Genomic DNA, 16,584 nt, shown 5'->3' with positions numbered 1-16,584 from the left:
ACTAGTTTTCACTTATCTGCTACACATTCTGATGGTCTTCCTCTTCAATGGTGTTCACCGTTCTGGATATTCTTGCGGATTCGATCGGACTAGAACGATGCCGGTCCTCTAGACTGTAAGGGGCTCAGATCTTCTCATAACACGTTTCATAGTTGTTTCTCTCCGTTTGAATCACAAATATGATTTAGAAGTTGCAGTACCCCAATTATAAAAGAGCACATGCAATATATCATTGACCATACAGAAGAGACTGGAAAGCTTTCAAAAGCGAATGCTCAAAATTTCAAAAGTAAAAAAAAAAAACAATATGATGGAAAATATAGACAAGGTATTTAATTTGATTTTACACATTTTAATTTTCAGCTAATGTAAAAACATAAAAGTTCGCATTAATTTTACACATTTTAATTTTCAGCTAATGTAATATGTTTTTACATTGAGATTTAAGTAAATTGTCCATTTTCAGCTAATGTAAATTGTCCATTTTTGGGCCATTGAGATTTATTTAATTTGATTTTACACATTTTAATTTTCAGCTAATGTAAAAACATAAAGGTTCAATGAATGTGGTATGTTGAGAGGCCCAGAAAGCCATAGGTGGCTCACATGATAGATGGTCTAAATAGATTATTGGACCTTTTCTCACATGTTTAATCTTAACCATCCATTTGTTTTTCCACTGATCCAACGTTTAGGATTTGAAAAGAAATTTAATTCATTATTTTTCACATCCGCATCCAAATGCAGCTTTTAAGTCTAAAAGATTTGGACAAAAACCAATTCAATTTCGTATTGAACCTGCCAAACAGACCCACCTGTGCAATTTGGTAACATGCTAGCCAAACATAAAGCAATTCACTAACAATTACAAAGATGTCAAATGGTATTTGAAACTCAAAAAACTAGTAGAATTGTAGAATTTGTGCTTCCAAACCTGAACCATCTCGCAATTACAAGATAAGAAAAAATCATCCATTGATACAAATCACTTCGACATCCAAACATTCACTAACAGAGCCATTTGAGTAAGAGGTCATCTCGATCTTCGTGAGGAGAGCTGACGGGCTGCAGGGGCTGTAGCACCATCATTATTCAGATGAATTGGTGAACGGCTAAAAGAACGATGGTGACTATGGTTGTGGCCTGCAGTGAGTGTGGCGGCAGCGCTGGACTTAGATTCCTTGGGCTTGTCCTTTATGGCTTGGATCTGTTCCAACGCTTCCACCACTTCTTTCATTGACGGCCGGCTTCTTGGGTCGGACTCAAGACACTTGAGGGTGAGCTGAGCTGCCTGTAATGCACCTTTGGATGAATACTGGCCCTCAATCTGTGGGTCCATCACCTTTGATAGCTTTCTCTGATTGAATAGATATGGTTTTGCCCAATCTACCAAATTTTGCTGACCGCGCGGACGGTTTCTGTCCAGAACTCGTTGGCCTGAGAGAATCTCTAGCAAGACCACCCCAAAACTGTATACATCGCTCTTCACGTAAAGATTGCCTGCTTGATCGGGACAGGCATGACATTTTTCAGATTAAGGAAAAAATTTTAATTATTTAATGAGGGTAAATATCATGAGCCCAGTATGAAATGCCCCCCTATATTAATTACTCTGGATGAGGAGTTTCGAACACGAAACCTCCCACTCCAATATCAATTTGATGCAAGACAATTAACCACTTGCTCTAAAAGCTCAAACTGTAAGAGTACGGCGAATTAATCCCTTTATCTCATGGGTCAGGACCTTGGCCGAACCTCCCTCGTGAGCTCATAAGCCTCAAATCACATGGGTCGCCCATCCCGAGTGTATCTCCACATCCCACAGGCTACCCCACTCGAGCCCGGTGTGAAATGCCCCTACATTAATAAGTGGGTCCCATGCATTGGTGATCCGGACCTTTGATTTGCGAATGGAAAATCCCCACAACAATTCCACCAAGATGTAATATCTAAAAGTCCAACTGTGGCCGTCTCCCCATTGAATGCCTAGTGTTAGTCTATGTTTTTCTGAACCATCTATTTGCATACCACAACTGGAAGAGCTAGGATTGTTTCTCACCAGGATGGTTTTAAGAGCATAGGTCATCCATGGTGGGGTCCATCGAATGAATGGTCTGGGGATGTGGGCCCCACTTGTAAGAACTTACGGCCCAAAGATATTATATGTAGACTTGGACTGGGTATCAATTTAAACTTCCGAATCCTGCATTGGGTAAAGAAAGACTACTTTGAAGGAAAACAGAACTGGGAGTTACGGTGGTAGCGGTGGCAAGGTGTTGGGTCGACCTGTAGACTACTTGTCTCCCGGCACCAATGACCAATCAGGCTTGAGCCTGGATGCTGAGCCCATTTAGCAATCAGGTCAAGCTTGGGTTGACCTTGACCTGACCAAAGCTCACCTAGTACCGGCCCTATACATAGGCATATAGTAGATTGGTAGGGAAGATTGGGCATTACCTGTGGCCACATATTCAGGAGCTACATATCCATACGTGCCCATAACTCTTGTTGTGACATGTGAATTTCCATCCAATGGCCCATTTTTCGCCAGCCCAAAATTGGTAATTTTTGAATTATAATTCTACATAAAAACAAAGACCCTCTTAAGCAATTGAATCATGCAATAAATCTTCCATAGCTCAATTAGGAAAAGAGTTTTTACCGAATCAAGCAATATAGTAGATGCTTTAAGATTACGGAATATAACTTGCGTCTCAGATGTGTGCAAGAACGCGAGGCCCTTAGCCACACCTATTGCAATCTTGAGCCGTATGCTCCATGACAACACCTGGATAGCTAAACCCCCTGCAAAAATGCAACAAAATGGAAACATGGATTATTATTTTCTGGGTCAATGTATAATGGTTTTGAATCTTTGTAAGGAAAATGCAGCTCGAACTAGCTCAGTCTCTACTGTAGTGAACTCTTGCGGTTGTAAGTCGGAGGTGCGATGTGGAATGTTTTAAAACCCGACTTGACCTAGATCCATTTTTGTGGGTGGTTTGGTTCAACCGTTTGAACCCGCTCTGGCCTGGAAATCTCTTTGATCTAAAATAATAAAAATGGGCTTTTACTAACGTCCCCACCAGCAGTCCCCAAACCCCTTGGATGCTACATGCGACGCCCGATCATAAATCAGGATGGTGCATTCAACAGTACCATTGGGAGAAAACCAAGGTGCAAGAATCACACCAATCGAGTGGGGCCTATTTGTTACACCAGTCTGTTGTTTATGAGCCATAAATCACATTGTTAAAATAATTAAAACCAAACTGCTACTTCGGAATAATAAGCAATATAAAGTGGAATCTATCGAATAGGAGTTTCAAGATGATGATTGGACCTATTTTGTTTCTCCATTCAACCTTGACCATTCATTTTCCACACTATTGGTCAGATGTATAGGATCATCTCATTGACGTGATTTTTGTACCATGGCTTGCCCTACTTGTATGAATGAATGGATGGTTCAGCTCAATGATAGGTCATTCCATGTGTGATTTAAAAGCTTCGAGGACATTGCTAACCTTCCGATGAAGGTGGGGATGTTAGCAAAACCCATTATAAAAAAAAAAAAAAAAAAAAAAAATAGTAAATAACAAGCAATTTGTTTCTAAGCTAGTGGTCAAAGCATTTGATTTTCAAGCAGAAGTCTTTGGTTTGGTCTTGGACTAATGCAACTGCATCTCTTTTTATTATCTCCTCAACTGACCGAGTTTTATTGTGACCTGGCCTGGTTTGGTGGGCGGTTCCACCAGTCCAACAACCCTTTCCAATTTGGGTATTAAACCATTGGTCATGCGTTCTTCCTATGTGCAAAGATCAGTAGGTAGATTAGCACTTCCATTAATCACTGCAAGGGGAAGTCTTGAATCATGGTGATGGTTTTAAATCTCAATATTGTGGAATGAATTCAACTGGTCAGGAAACAATATGCATTGATATGCATGGGATGATACGCTCAATGCATCATCCGCTTGCGCATGTCTGTATCAAATCGTTAGGCCTGAAAACCCATTACCCATCGAACGATAGGTATTATCTCAGGCGAGATTTTAAGTCATGATCAATACAATAAGAACCACTAAAACTTAGGACATTGACAAAGAAGCCAATTAGATGACAACTAGAATGCTAAGAAAGAGAAATATTGCTAATATGACTACTTACTTCTAAAAAGGTGGTTTTCCAAGCTCCCTTTTGGCATGAATTCATAGACTAGGAAGAGATCTTTGCCCTCCCAACAAGAACCAATTAGCTTCACAATGTTTGGATGAGAAAGCCTCCCCAAGAAATTCACCTCTGACTACATAACAAAAGCATAGAAAGACAAATAAACACAATTATATTAAGCTAATAAAATAAAGTAGCGGATTTAAAAATAAAGTTAATTTAAAGAAATAACAAATAAATCCATGCTTCCCTAAATAATTTAACTATTCCATCTTAAAAAATTAATTAAAAACACTAATAAAATAGAAAGAGATATAGGATTACTCTCTATGAGTCCGTTTGGCTACAACTTCGTTAGAGAACTCCTGTTAAGGACTTGGATATTGTCATCTTCTCAACAGAATGCAACTCAAGACAAATAACTTCATAAACTGTTTGCATGCAAATACTCTAGAATCCAGAAGGATAGATTCTCAGCTTTCTTCAAATTTATTGTGAATTCTAACAATGATTTTGAATGGATGATCCTGACTGATGGTCAACAAAATAGACCGTCCAATATATATATATATATATATATATATATATATATATATATATATATATGAATGACAGAAAATGTCCAATCCTAGATCTCGATTGTCCATCATGTAGGTCCCAATCTTATTCGGTTATTTCTCATGCCTCCGAAGAATCACTTTAATTTTGGTACCTATCCACGGCCAACACAACAAAGGTCCAAATCATTTGTTATAGAAAATACCTAATATTGATACGGGAAAATGGTACTATGAGGTCGACCTCATGGGAGCTTCCCATGAGGCCGAGCTCTGTGGGCCCCACCATGATGTGTGTCGGACATCCACATTGTGCATTTGGTGGGTCCCCTCTTGGTTATGGGATGTAACAAAAATCAGCCGTATACAGAACTCAGGTGGGCCATACCATCTAAAATCATGCCTAAAACATTAAAAAACATTTGATGGGGCCCACCTGAGTTTTGGATGCGGCTGAAACTTTGTCTAACTCCTCATCCAAGTGGGACATACACAGTGGATGGGCTGGATTTCTAAACCACATCTTGGTGGGCCCTATAAATGATCATGAAGGTTTTAATGGGCATGTAACCACTCTCAACCGTTGTCTGTGGTGTGGCCCACTAAGTCATGGATTGATCTGATTTTTACACCTGTGGCCTACCATGGAGTGGTGCATCTAACTGATGGGGTGGATGTTTGAAACACATCATAGTGGGGCCCACATAGCTCGACCTCATGGGAAGCTCCCATGAGGTCAACCTCATAGTACCATTTCCCTTAATATGGACCTTCCATATCTAATTTTCCATTTGTCTCCCAAATCACTCTGATATGATGATCCTAGCCATATGATCAATGGCCAACAAAATGGATGATCCGCATTGCTCTCAAGGATACTTTGAAATGATGATCCCATCTATTTGATCAATGGCCAGCAAAATGGAAGGTACCAATCATTTACGATAAAAAAAAATAAATAAATTTAAATGCTAAATCATGGATTGACCATCCAACTTATGGGTTCCACCTCTGCTTGGCTGTTTCTCCCAAGCTCTGATTGCCCTAACAGTCTGACCAATGTCCATTAAAATGGATGGTTCAAATCAATAATGAAATTTCTGATCATGGGTCTTGGAGAGTCCAAATAATGCGGCTCCACCTCTAATATCTTGTCCCTCAAAAATCACATCGATTTGATAATTCTAGCCATTCGATCAATGACCTACAAAATTCAGATTGTTCTTCTAGTGAGCCCCACCTCTTATTCCCCATTCCCTCGAGAAAAATTTGACATGATGATTCTAGGCATATGATAAATGGCCAAAAATGGATGGTCTAGATCATTTATGACAAGAAGTTGTTTTATCATGGATATGGGTATTCGTTATGTGGGCTCTCCCATCAATTACCTAACTCTCAAAAATGCTTTGATACGAAAATCACAACCATCTAATCAATGTCCAACAAAATGGATGGTCTAGATTGTTTATAAAACAAGGCCTAAGCATGGTTTTCACTACCCATGTGGGTGGTTATCATGATTACATGATGGTGTTATAGAAAACAAACAGAAAATTGACTCATTTGAAAAATTCACGGAAAAAGAATAAATTGTTTGGAAGTTTCTGTTGGGGATTTGTGCTGCGGATTCACACAGATCTAGATCTAGGATAGCAATTCAATAATAACAAGCAATCACAGAAGAACGCAAAAATTTAACGTGGAAAACCCTTGCGGGAAAAAACCACAGCACAAAGCGACAAAAATCTACTATGAAAAGAAATTACAAGAGAGAGGACTTACTCGATTCGAACAACCTCAAATCTCATCCTTGCTACTCCCTTTGATAACCCTAGTACCCTTTGGAAACCCTTGGAAAACTTTTAGAAAGCTTTAGAATAGTCCTAAGGACCCTTATTTATAGTTTAGGAAACTTCCCTTTCGCACCCTTGCGAAACCGCCTCAGATTTCCGCAGTCCGCACAAGATCCGGACTCGAATCTGCTTAACCTCGATTGGTCGAGCTGAGTCTTTGACTGGTCGAGCCATCCCCTCGACTAGTCGAGCGGCCCGGACACCAAAAATCGGAGCTCGCTGGACTTTGAGTCGAGTCGTCCTCGACTAGTCGAGCAGCTCCCTCGACCAGTCGAGGAGCCTTGAAGATTTAAGGCATCGACTCTGACAACAATTTCCACCATGCCTTCAATCTTCAACCATATAGTTTATTGACCTCTTTTTTTATCTCTGCATCACATCATAGCTTCTCGTGCACACTCTGTTTTCTTTTTACGTCATCGCCAAGCCCAGAGAAGTTACACAGAACTTGAGCTTCTCTACAGGAACGATCTAGGTGAGCATGTCTGCCGGATCAAAATCTACGTGCCCAACCACCTTTGCTCCTGTCTTCCCAAAAAAAAGACGTAGTCTTCTTACCATCTCACCGCTATCCAATATTGCTTGCCGGGGTACTTGCTCACAACACTGATAGCCTGTGAAATAACCGATCTAATCCAGACCCTGGCATACATTGCCAACCGCATTCAAATAAGGCTCATGAGATATCCTGCTTTTCCTCATCTGTTTTGGGACATGTCCTGAGGAAAATTTGAGGAGAGACGTGTAGGGAATGCTCTCTGGCTTTACCTGGCCCATCACATCCTTGATCAATACCTACACACAAGGTATTCCTCCTGTGATTACCAAAGCCTACTCCTCTTTCAGTCTCAACGCCGAGAACCATCTTTGTAGCCCCTCGATCCTTCATCTTAAATGTCCCACTTAACCAAGACTTCAGTACATTGATTTCAGACATGTCATAATTGGCGATCTACATGTCATCAACATACAATACCTGACCCACCATGAAGGAATCAAACTACTGCCTAGGCAACAGGTCGAACCACGACCTCCTGCAAAGTCTTTTCTCAACCCCTTTAACTTCGAACCACTCTGGTTGCTTCATGTAGATTTGCTCTTCACTTTTCCTTCCAGAAGTACAAATTTCACATCCATCCTTCCAGCTCAAGATCACATTGGCCAACCAGTGCCAATCACGGATCTAATAGACACCTACTATACCGTCGGCGCAAATATCTCTGAGAAGCCGAATCCTTCTCTCTGAGCATAACCCTTCGCTACCAACCTCGCATTGTATCTATACTGTATTCTCCTGAAGATCCACCTGCATCCAACCGCTCTCCGGCCCACTGGAAGCTCCACCCACTCTCATATGTCGGTCTGGTACAATGAATCCATCAGATCGCCCATAGTCACCTTTCACTTCTCAGCACCAAGCTCACCTAGAGCCACCTGAATAGAAGATGAATCCCCTGCAATATTGGAGTCATTTATGTACATCGTCGATATTCTGCGATCATGCCGTGTGATTCTTCTCACAGGTGGCTGCTCCACCTGATCTGTATCCCTGTCTGCATATCTCAGCCTTCCTTCCCTGCCCGCTCATGTGGTCATGCCCAACATGCCACACACGTGCAGAGGTAGAATCCGCTACATCCACTGTAGCTCCACCTGTTGAAGTGCTCCCGATCAACCTGTACAAGTTACCGAGTCGTTGCGCTTTAATGATTACCCGTGCCCCCTTAGATACCTTAAGAGCACCATCAATAGTTATGTACTTGCATCCTTTTGCCTCAGGTACACCAAGAGAAATAAGATTTTACTTTAAATCAGGAACATACCTGACATCGGTCAGGGTACGCTCCACCCCATCAAACATCTTAATGCGCATCGAACCAACAGCCACAACTTTATAGGCAATGTTATTGCCCATAAATACCTGTCCACCATCGCACTCCCTGTAGCTGGTGAACCAACTCCGATGAGTCATATGAAAAGATGCCCCTATGTCTAGAATCCACTCGCCTTTACGATCATCGTATGACCGTTTGATCGTAGACACAGACAAAACATTATCATCACATCCACTCGATCCATCAGACGTGGTAGCATTAGCCTCCCTATATGAAACCTTAGAATCTTCTCTCTTTGATTTAGGATTTTCACAATCCTTCTTCACATGTCCTTCCTTCCCACAGTTCCAGCACTTTATTTTTCCTTTGCCCTTGCCCTTTGATTTGGACCTAGAACGTGAAGAACCTCTACCTTGTTCAGAATTCCTACCCCTTGTAAGTAGTGTCTCAGAAGATATCCCCATGTTGATGTTAAACTTTCTCATAGCCTTCCCTTGAAGGGCCGAGATAACGGTATCGACACTCAGGTTTTTATTCACTGAGCACATTGTGTCTTTGAATGACTCATAAGACGTTGGAAGAGAATTCAACAACATACATGCTTGTTCTTCATCTTTTATCACTTGCAAACCAATTTATTAAAGTTGCTGATATGAGCCTCCAGATCTCCACCATTTGCCATCTTCAAGTTATACCACTGCTACTTTAAGTGCAGGCGATTTTCAGAGGATTTTTTCGCATAGATATCCTCTAACTTCGCCCATAACTTAGCCGCAGTTTTCTCCCTTATGACGTTGTAGAGAACCTCATCCATGAGACATAAACGAATCAATGATAATGCCTTCTTATCAAGAGCATTCCAATCATCATCAGTCATAGTAGACTTTCGCTCCTCAAGAGCACCATCTTCGCATTGCTTGATTAAGGAACTGATCATCTTAATCTTCCATAACTCAAAATTATTTTTCCTTGACTACTTCTCAATCTCATACCTAGTTCTTCCCATTATTACTAATCCCTCAGATTCAGATATGTGCCCCAACGATTGCTCTAATACCACTTATTGGGGATTTATGCTGCGGAATCACACAGATCTAGATCTAGGATAGCAATTCAATAGTAACAAGCAATCACAAAAGAACACAAAGATTTAACATGGAAAACCCTTGTGGGAAAAAACTACGGCACAAAGCAACAGAAATCCATTATGAAAAGAAATTACAAAAGAAAGGACTTACCTGATTTGAACAACCTCGAATTTCACCCTTACTACTCCCTTTAATAACCCTAGAACCCTTTAGGAACCTTTGGAAAACTTTTAGAAAGCTTTAAAATGTTTTAGAATAGCCCTAGGGACCCCTATTTATAGTTTAGGAAACTTCCCTTTCGCACCCTTGTGGAACCGCCTTAGATTTCCGCAGTCTGCACAAAATCCGGACTTGAATCTGCATAACCTCGACTGGTCGAGGGACCCCCTCGACCGATCGAGCCATCCTCTCTTCTAGTCGAGCGGCCCGGACACCAAAAATCTAAACTCGCTAGACTTTGAGTCGAGCCATCCTCGACTAGTCGAGCAGCTCCCTCAACCGGTCGAGCAGCCTTGAAGATTTAAGGCATCGACTTTGACAATAGTTTCAAGGCGTCTAAGGAGTAGTCAATGACTTTTTCATGTTGTAGACTAGGACATCCCTACTTAAGAAGTTTCTTAAAAGAAAACAAAAGAAGGAAAATAATCAAACGATTTACAAGAAAGGGAAAGAACTCGCCAAGAAGTTTCTCATTGGAATATCCTTGACCATGGAAATTGGAAAAAATCAAGAAGCAAATGAAACAAGACTCTTCAAGAAATTTTGGGCCCACAAGTTTTTTTCCTCTTTTGAAGCAGAGCATCACCCCCTTTGCTTCTTGAAACAAGACTCTCAATTTATAAGGTCTTGTTTGGATAGTGAAACTGGGTTACTAGGAAACCTAAGTTATGGAAATTGAGAATTTTGGAAAACTGATGCTTTGCTGGTTTTTCAGGACTAAGATTTTGAGAAAGGAAAGAATCCAAAAATAGCAAGATGGCTGAACTGATTCACGCACACCAAAAAACCTGGTAAGTATTAAAATAATCCTGTATAGATATCATATTTCTTTCTGGTAAGTATTAAAATAATCTTGATAACCTATAATCATGATATCTAATACATGATTATGATTTACTAAGATGACATAGACTCATTTTTAGTGTTTACCAAACAGGTTCTAAGATATGGGAGACAATCCAGTGTAAAACACTTCTATTTTTTCAATCCGATATACCATCCACTGGATCCTGTTCATGTAGCACACATGTTCTAGAACTAGACCAGCGCATGGTTTGTCCTCACAATCAACGTGATCTAGAGTTTCTGAGATTAGTGTACTTAAGGACATTACAAATGCATGTTTAGGGGAAAAAATTCAACCAACGGTCCACATGCATTGAGAAAGGGTAGATTGATCGGGTGGTTAGAATTGTTTGAGAGAACAGGACCACTTTCGATCAGGGGATCCATTCAAACAGTTTGAAAGTCTCAAACAGAAAGGGGAAAAAAAGAAGAAAAAATATAATATAATTTCACATATTTAAGAGAAGGAAAATATTTTGAAAAAAGACTCATTATAGAACATCTAACAAAACTCTAGTAAAATGAGAAACCAATTTCTTGAATCTGAGCAGCTGTTACTCTTTCAATAAATAGATTGAAATACAAAAATCACAAAATTTTAGAAGAAAAAACACACAAATTCTAAAATTGATCATGGGGAATGATCAGAAGCTCCACCCGAGGCTTTCAATTGTATACTTGGGTTTTTAGTTCTGATAGTGGGGCCCATGATTCAATAATCCAGAGTCCAGATCATTAGTCAATTGGGCCTCACTACTCTGTAAGATAATCCAAACTTTTCAACTTGTGGCCGACACATGGATAGTTAAGAGAAGAAATACAGCTAGTTCCACATTCAGCTCCGAAAAAAAAAATAATAGAACACCCAAGGCTTGTGTCTAGGATCTTCCAATTTAAGAAAATTACAGAGCATGACCCACCAACGGTGGGACACGACAAACTGATGGTCTAGCTTACTCGACACTGAACTGAAAACTTGTGTATACATTGCAAAGCCTCAAGTCAAGGATCCTCCTGTAATTCCTCATCAAACATTCTCACAAAATCAGAATTCAAAAGACCATAACAAAAATCAAATAAATAAAAGTAGATACAAAAAGCAATTTGTTGGATGTAATTCAATTCAATTACCTTCCATTCTTGTAAACTCTGTTGGCTCCCAGAATTCAACTTCTTCACAGCAATAACAGTCCCGCATCCAACCCCTGACGGGGCGAGTGTCTTCTCATTGATCCAACCCTTGAAAACTCTCCGAAATCCCCCATCCCCGAGAACAGTATCCGATCGGAAGTTCCTCGTTGCACTCTTCAATTCTGCAAAAGTAAAAATCCTCAAATTGGGAGTAGGGATGATCTGCCCTTCCGGAAACACCTCATCAATGCTGCTCGAGTGCCTGTTCCGACTGCCCGAAAATCTCCCTTCACTGCTATTATTCATAGAAGTAACTGCAATTACAGAAATAATCGTAAAAAGAGGGTGAATTGAGAGAAACACGTGTGAGATGAGATTATGCAAGGAGGAAAGAAATTTGAATCAAAAGCTGGAAAAAGGAAAAACCCAATATGAGATTGTAGCATAAAAAGGCTGAAAAAGGACACCCATGAGGAATGATGATTGGAAAAGAGAGAAAATTCAAGAAAGTGATGCATGCGTTATTATAGGAAATTTGAAGAGAGAGAGAGAGAGAGAGAGAGAGAGAGAGAGAGAGATTTTGTTCCTAGACACCCATCCTTCTTCATTTGAAAATACCTATTTTCCACTTTGGGAAGTTAATCCTACTATTTCAATTCAAAAAATGGGTGTCAATATCAAGTTCTCTTCTATATTGAAAAAGGAAAGTGCAGTTCATAAGATGTTTTTTCCCCTTTTTTTACACAATCCTTTCATTTAACCTCTGAGGAAGAATAAGAACAGGGGATTTCATACTAGAAACAAGCATCTCTAGTTCACAAGTAGAAAAGAAGTGTATGAATTAGAAAAGATACGATGCAAATATCATTTCCTATTGCAACTAAAAGAAAAACACACACCGAAATGAAAAAAAATAAAATAAAATCGAAAACAGCGAATTTTTCGAGACATGAAGGGAAACCCAAGTGAGATCATAGAAAAAAAAAAGCTACAAATTTCCGAGACCCAGAAAAAAGTTATTTATTTCTTTATTTATTTGATTAATTAATAATGATATTATTTCTTTAAAAAAATAATACCTGGGCTAGATTGCCTTGTGGTGGTCGGAGTCTGAGACGACTTAACAAGCGTTTGCATGCAATTCATGCAATTCCCCATCTCTCTCTCTCCCTCTCTATTTTCTCTAACGAGTTGGAGAGGAGATTGAAAATATGGTCTTTCTTCTATCTAAGGAGTTGAAGAGGAGATTAAAAAAGCGCTCCAAGCGCTCCCCTCTTTCTCTCTCTTTCCGTCTCTCTCAAAATCCTCCCTGCGTGTGTGTGATGTTTTGACTTGAAGAGAAGATCCTCTGCTTCGTAGAAAGACGAGTTCGTTTTGCGTCTGTTGCGACTGGAAAACCAGCGTATGTCGCTACACACAGGCCCCACATGCTTTGGTGTTCCGATTTTTGAACCGTCCATTCCTTTCTTTACAATCTTAAATAAAAATTACTATGCTATAATTACACTTCATTGATTATCATAGCACTTGATTTTCAGAGTTGAATCCGAACCATTAGAAACATCTTTCATTGCTTTAAATTCACTTACAGTATTGATGGTCTAAATAATCCGCTCAGTGTATTTTCCTTACAGTAGACCTTTTAGAGCATGCTTCACAACATGGATGGTTCAGATTAATTGAAGATACAGAATGTAGACCCTGTCTGGGAGCGACACACGCTGTGTTTAGACTCGCGATGGAGGAAAAATAAACTCGAGACGGATGATTCGACCACGACTTTGGGTCTTCTTGGGTTTTTTTGACCCTAGTACAGCAACTTTTCCCTGAAGTCGGTCAGTCATAGCATAGCTTTTCAAAGCATTATTTTTCTACCACGGATTTTTTTCTGGCACGACTTTAGCTTGACATCCGACATCGAGACGAGGACATTACGGTCCGTTTGGATACCACAAAATAAGTTACTTATGTTAATTAATAAAGTTATTTTTTCGCTCAAATTAATTTGATAAATATTATTGTAAAAGTAACTTACTTGCAAAAAACTACTTACGTTAATAAGTAATTATTTTTAGCTTTTTAACATATGACTTTTTTACTTGTCTCACCATGCATGTCACACGGTGGACTATCCATGTTAAATGTAGGGCTCAAGAAGTGGATGGTCCACATGATGGATGACCTCATATTAATACAGGCTCATATATAATACTCTACATCAAATGTTAACCTATAACGATAAAAAGCTCACACCCGAAGCACGCTAGTATGATGGATGACCCACTTTAAAGGTGGGGCCTACATGATGGACCATCCACATCAAAGGTGGACTCCACATGATGAGCAATGGACATTGAAGCTGGGCCCCATACGATGGATGACCCATATTGAAGTGGCCCCTCATGATGGATGGTTAACATCAAATGTCAGCCCCTAATGATGAATGACCCACATCCAAGGTGAGCCTAGCATCATAAGCAACCCACGTTGAAGGTGGTGCCCGCATGATGGACAATCCACATAAAAAATGGGCTCCACGTGATAGGCAATTAATAATGGTGGGCCACATATGATAGATGATCCACATCAAGATGAGCCCCACATGATGGACGGTTCACATCAAGGTGGCCTCTACATGATGGTGGTGGATATTGAAGGTGAGGCCACACATGATGGACAACAATATTGATTGATGATGAGCCCCACTTGATGGATGACCAACATCAAAGGTGAGTCCTACATAATGAATGGTGCACATTAAAAGTCAAGAAGCTATAATAATGAATGGACCACATTCAAGGTGTGCCCCATATGATGGACAGCCCACATCAAAGTTGTGGCCCACACAATTCAAAGGTTAGCCTCACATGATGAATAACCGATGTGTGGGAGACCAAACAAACTCATAAGAATAATTACTTATAATGTTGAAAACCAAACATGCTTTTCAACTTTTTAGTTGACAAAAATGTTGGTTACCAAACATACCTGAATCAACAGAAATCAATATAAGCTATGCATAAATAACTTATCCAAAGTAATTTATCAAGGTTGTTTGGATACTAATTTATCAAGGTTGTTTGGATACTGCCAAATAAGTAGTTTTTTTTAAACTTATGTTAGTAAGTTACTTTTCTTAAATTAGTTTGGTTATTAAACTTAAATAAGTAGAATTTAGAAAAAAAAAAAAACTTATTTTTTATTGCTTTTCAACTTCCAAAATATTTTATTTCTTTTATTTTCATTGGTGACACAACAATTTAAGAAATCATCTAAGGGAATATGTTCCCTGCAGTTATGAACTCATTCTAAGTTCATGAGATTGGAAAATCATCCAATGAATGGGTAGATCAACTGGGCCCCACATGATGGAAGATCTACATTAAAGGTCCTCCCATAATGATGAATGACTCACACCAAGGCAAGCCCCTCATGATGGGCAACCAATTTGAAAGTGGGATCCACATGATGAGCAACCCACATCAAAGGTGGGCTACACATGATGGGCAATTAATAATGGTGGGCCCCACATGATGGACAATCCACACAAAAGGTTGGCCTAATGATGAGTGGCCCATATCCAATGCGGGTCCCGCATGATGGGCAACCTGCATTGGAGGTGGACTGACATGATGGACGGTCCACATCAAAGGTGGGCTCCACATGATGGGCAATGGATATTGAAGATGTGCCCCCAATGATGGATGACTAACATCGAATGTGAGCCCTACTTAATGAACGGTATACACTAAGTGTCACGCCCCAAACTTGAAAATCGGGCTCACAAAATTTTCGATCGCCGAATCCGGCGCCGACAGCCTCCGTAGAACCCATTCTCGGCTCCTAGCGCCCATTCGCCAGGTTCCGATCCTGGGATGCTACGAGGAGGATTTTCAACATCAGTTTGATTCGTAATAAGCATAACCAAAGGCATAACCCACAAACAACAACCAAAAACTCCATCACATTTCACCATGATCAAAAACTTTACAAGTACAATGAGCATAAAGGAAAATACAATGATGATAAACAAAACTCCAAAATAATCTGCCACGTGCTCAAGCCTCAACGCTGCTGCGATCAAACGTCACCTGCACGCAACAGTCGTGCATAAGCTTATAGAAAGCTTAGAGGGTGGTGAAAGTGTGTGCTCAAGGTGGTAATGCAGTTATGCAGTATCAGAGTAATGCGGAACATGCTGATGAAACCAAGAATACCATAGCCGTACCAAGGCCATGTGGTGCAAAGCATGAATGATGTCGGCCATACCAAGGCTCTGCAATGCGAAATGCAACTCAAGCATATAAATCCTCATCTAAGTCCACATATCAATACATCTAGAAATCTGGAATATCACCGGGGTCTAGTACACTCCAAGCCAGATTGTCGCCCCATCGCGCGCAATAAGGTGAGTGGAAAAGACCTTACTATCCGCCTGCCAATATCGAGCTCGGCTCGTCAATAGCGGACCCATTCCTCGAGCTGGTCAAACTCATCCTAGCTTTGCCCCCTCCTCTCGGGCGGGTAAGGCCGCACCCCCTTCCAACCGACCACGACACAGTGAAAAGCGCAACCGTCTGGTAATCGGCACTCGGCACTCATGCACCCACTCAGTCTAGACATTGGAGCAACCTCTTGGTACCATAAGGGTTTAGGGGCTTTCACCCAAGAATATCTATAGCACCCCATGTAGAACAATATTTTCGGTATCCAATCCTGCCAACCACGATACGTCAGTGGAGGCTACGGCCCTGATGTCGCTAGGGTGTACAGTAACCATATCACACAATGCGAATGCATGAATCATACTATCCAGTCATACAGCAATCCTTCGCGTATCATGCGCTCATGTAGGGCAACACCCCCTATCCGGGAGCCC

At 40.5% G+C, this 16,584-nt stretch overlaps 1 protein-coding gene across 1 annotated transcript; it reads right to left on the bottom strand.

Moving 5' to 3' along the window:
• Positions 1-764: 764 nt before the first annotated feature.
• Positions 765-13,016, bottom strand: LOC131237015 (probable serine/threonine-protein kinase PIX13). The gene is made up of 6 exons (XM_058234626.1): positions 12,785-13,016; positions 11,706-12,019; positions 4,171-4,306; positions 2,663-2,805; positions 2,458-2,581; positions 765-1,500 (listed from the first exon to the last, which is right to left on the bottom strand). Exons 1-6 carry the CDS (start codon positions 12,861-12,863, stop codon positions 1,034-1,036), a joined length of 1,263 nt encoding a protein of 420 aa, XP_058090609.1. The 5' UTR covers positions 12,864-13,016; the 3' UTR covers positions 765-1,033.
• Between the last annotated feature and the right edge of the window lie 3,568 nt (positions 13,017-16,584).

This window comes from Magnolia sinica, chromosome 2 (genome assembly GCF_029962835.1).
Source record: "Magnolia sinica isolate HGM2019 chromosome 2, MsV1, whole genome shotgun sequence".
In the NCBI taxonomy this organism is placed as follows: domain Eukaryota; kingdom Viridiplantae; phylum Streptophyta; class Magnoliopsida; order Magnoliales; family Magnoliaceae; genus Magnolia; species Magnolia sinica.
Note: the sequence above shows the minus strand (reverse complement) of the source record. Positions and strands in the feature narration are given on the sequence as shown.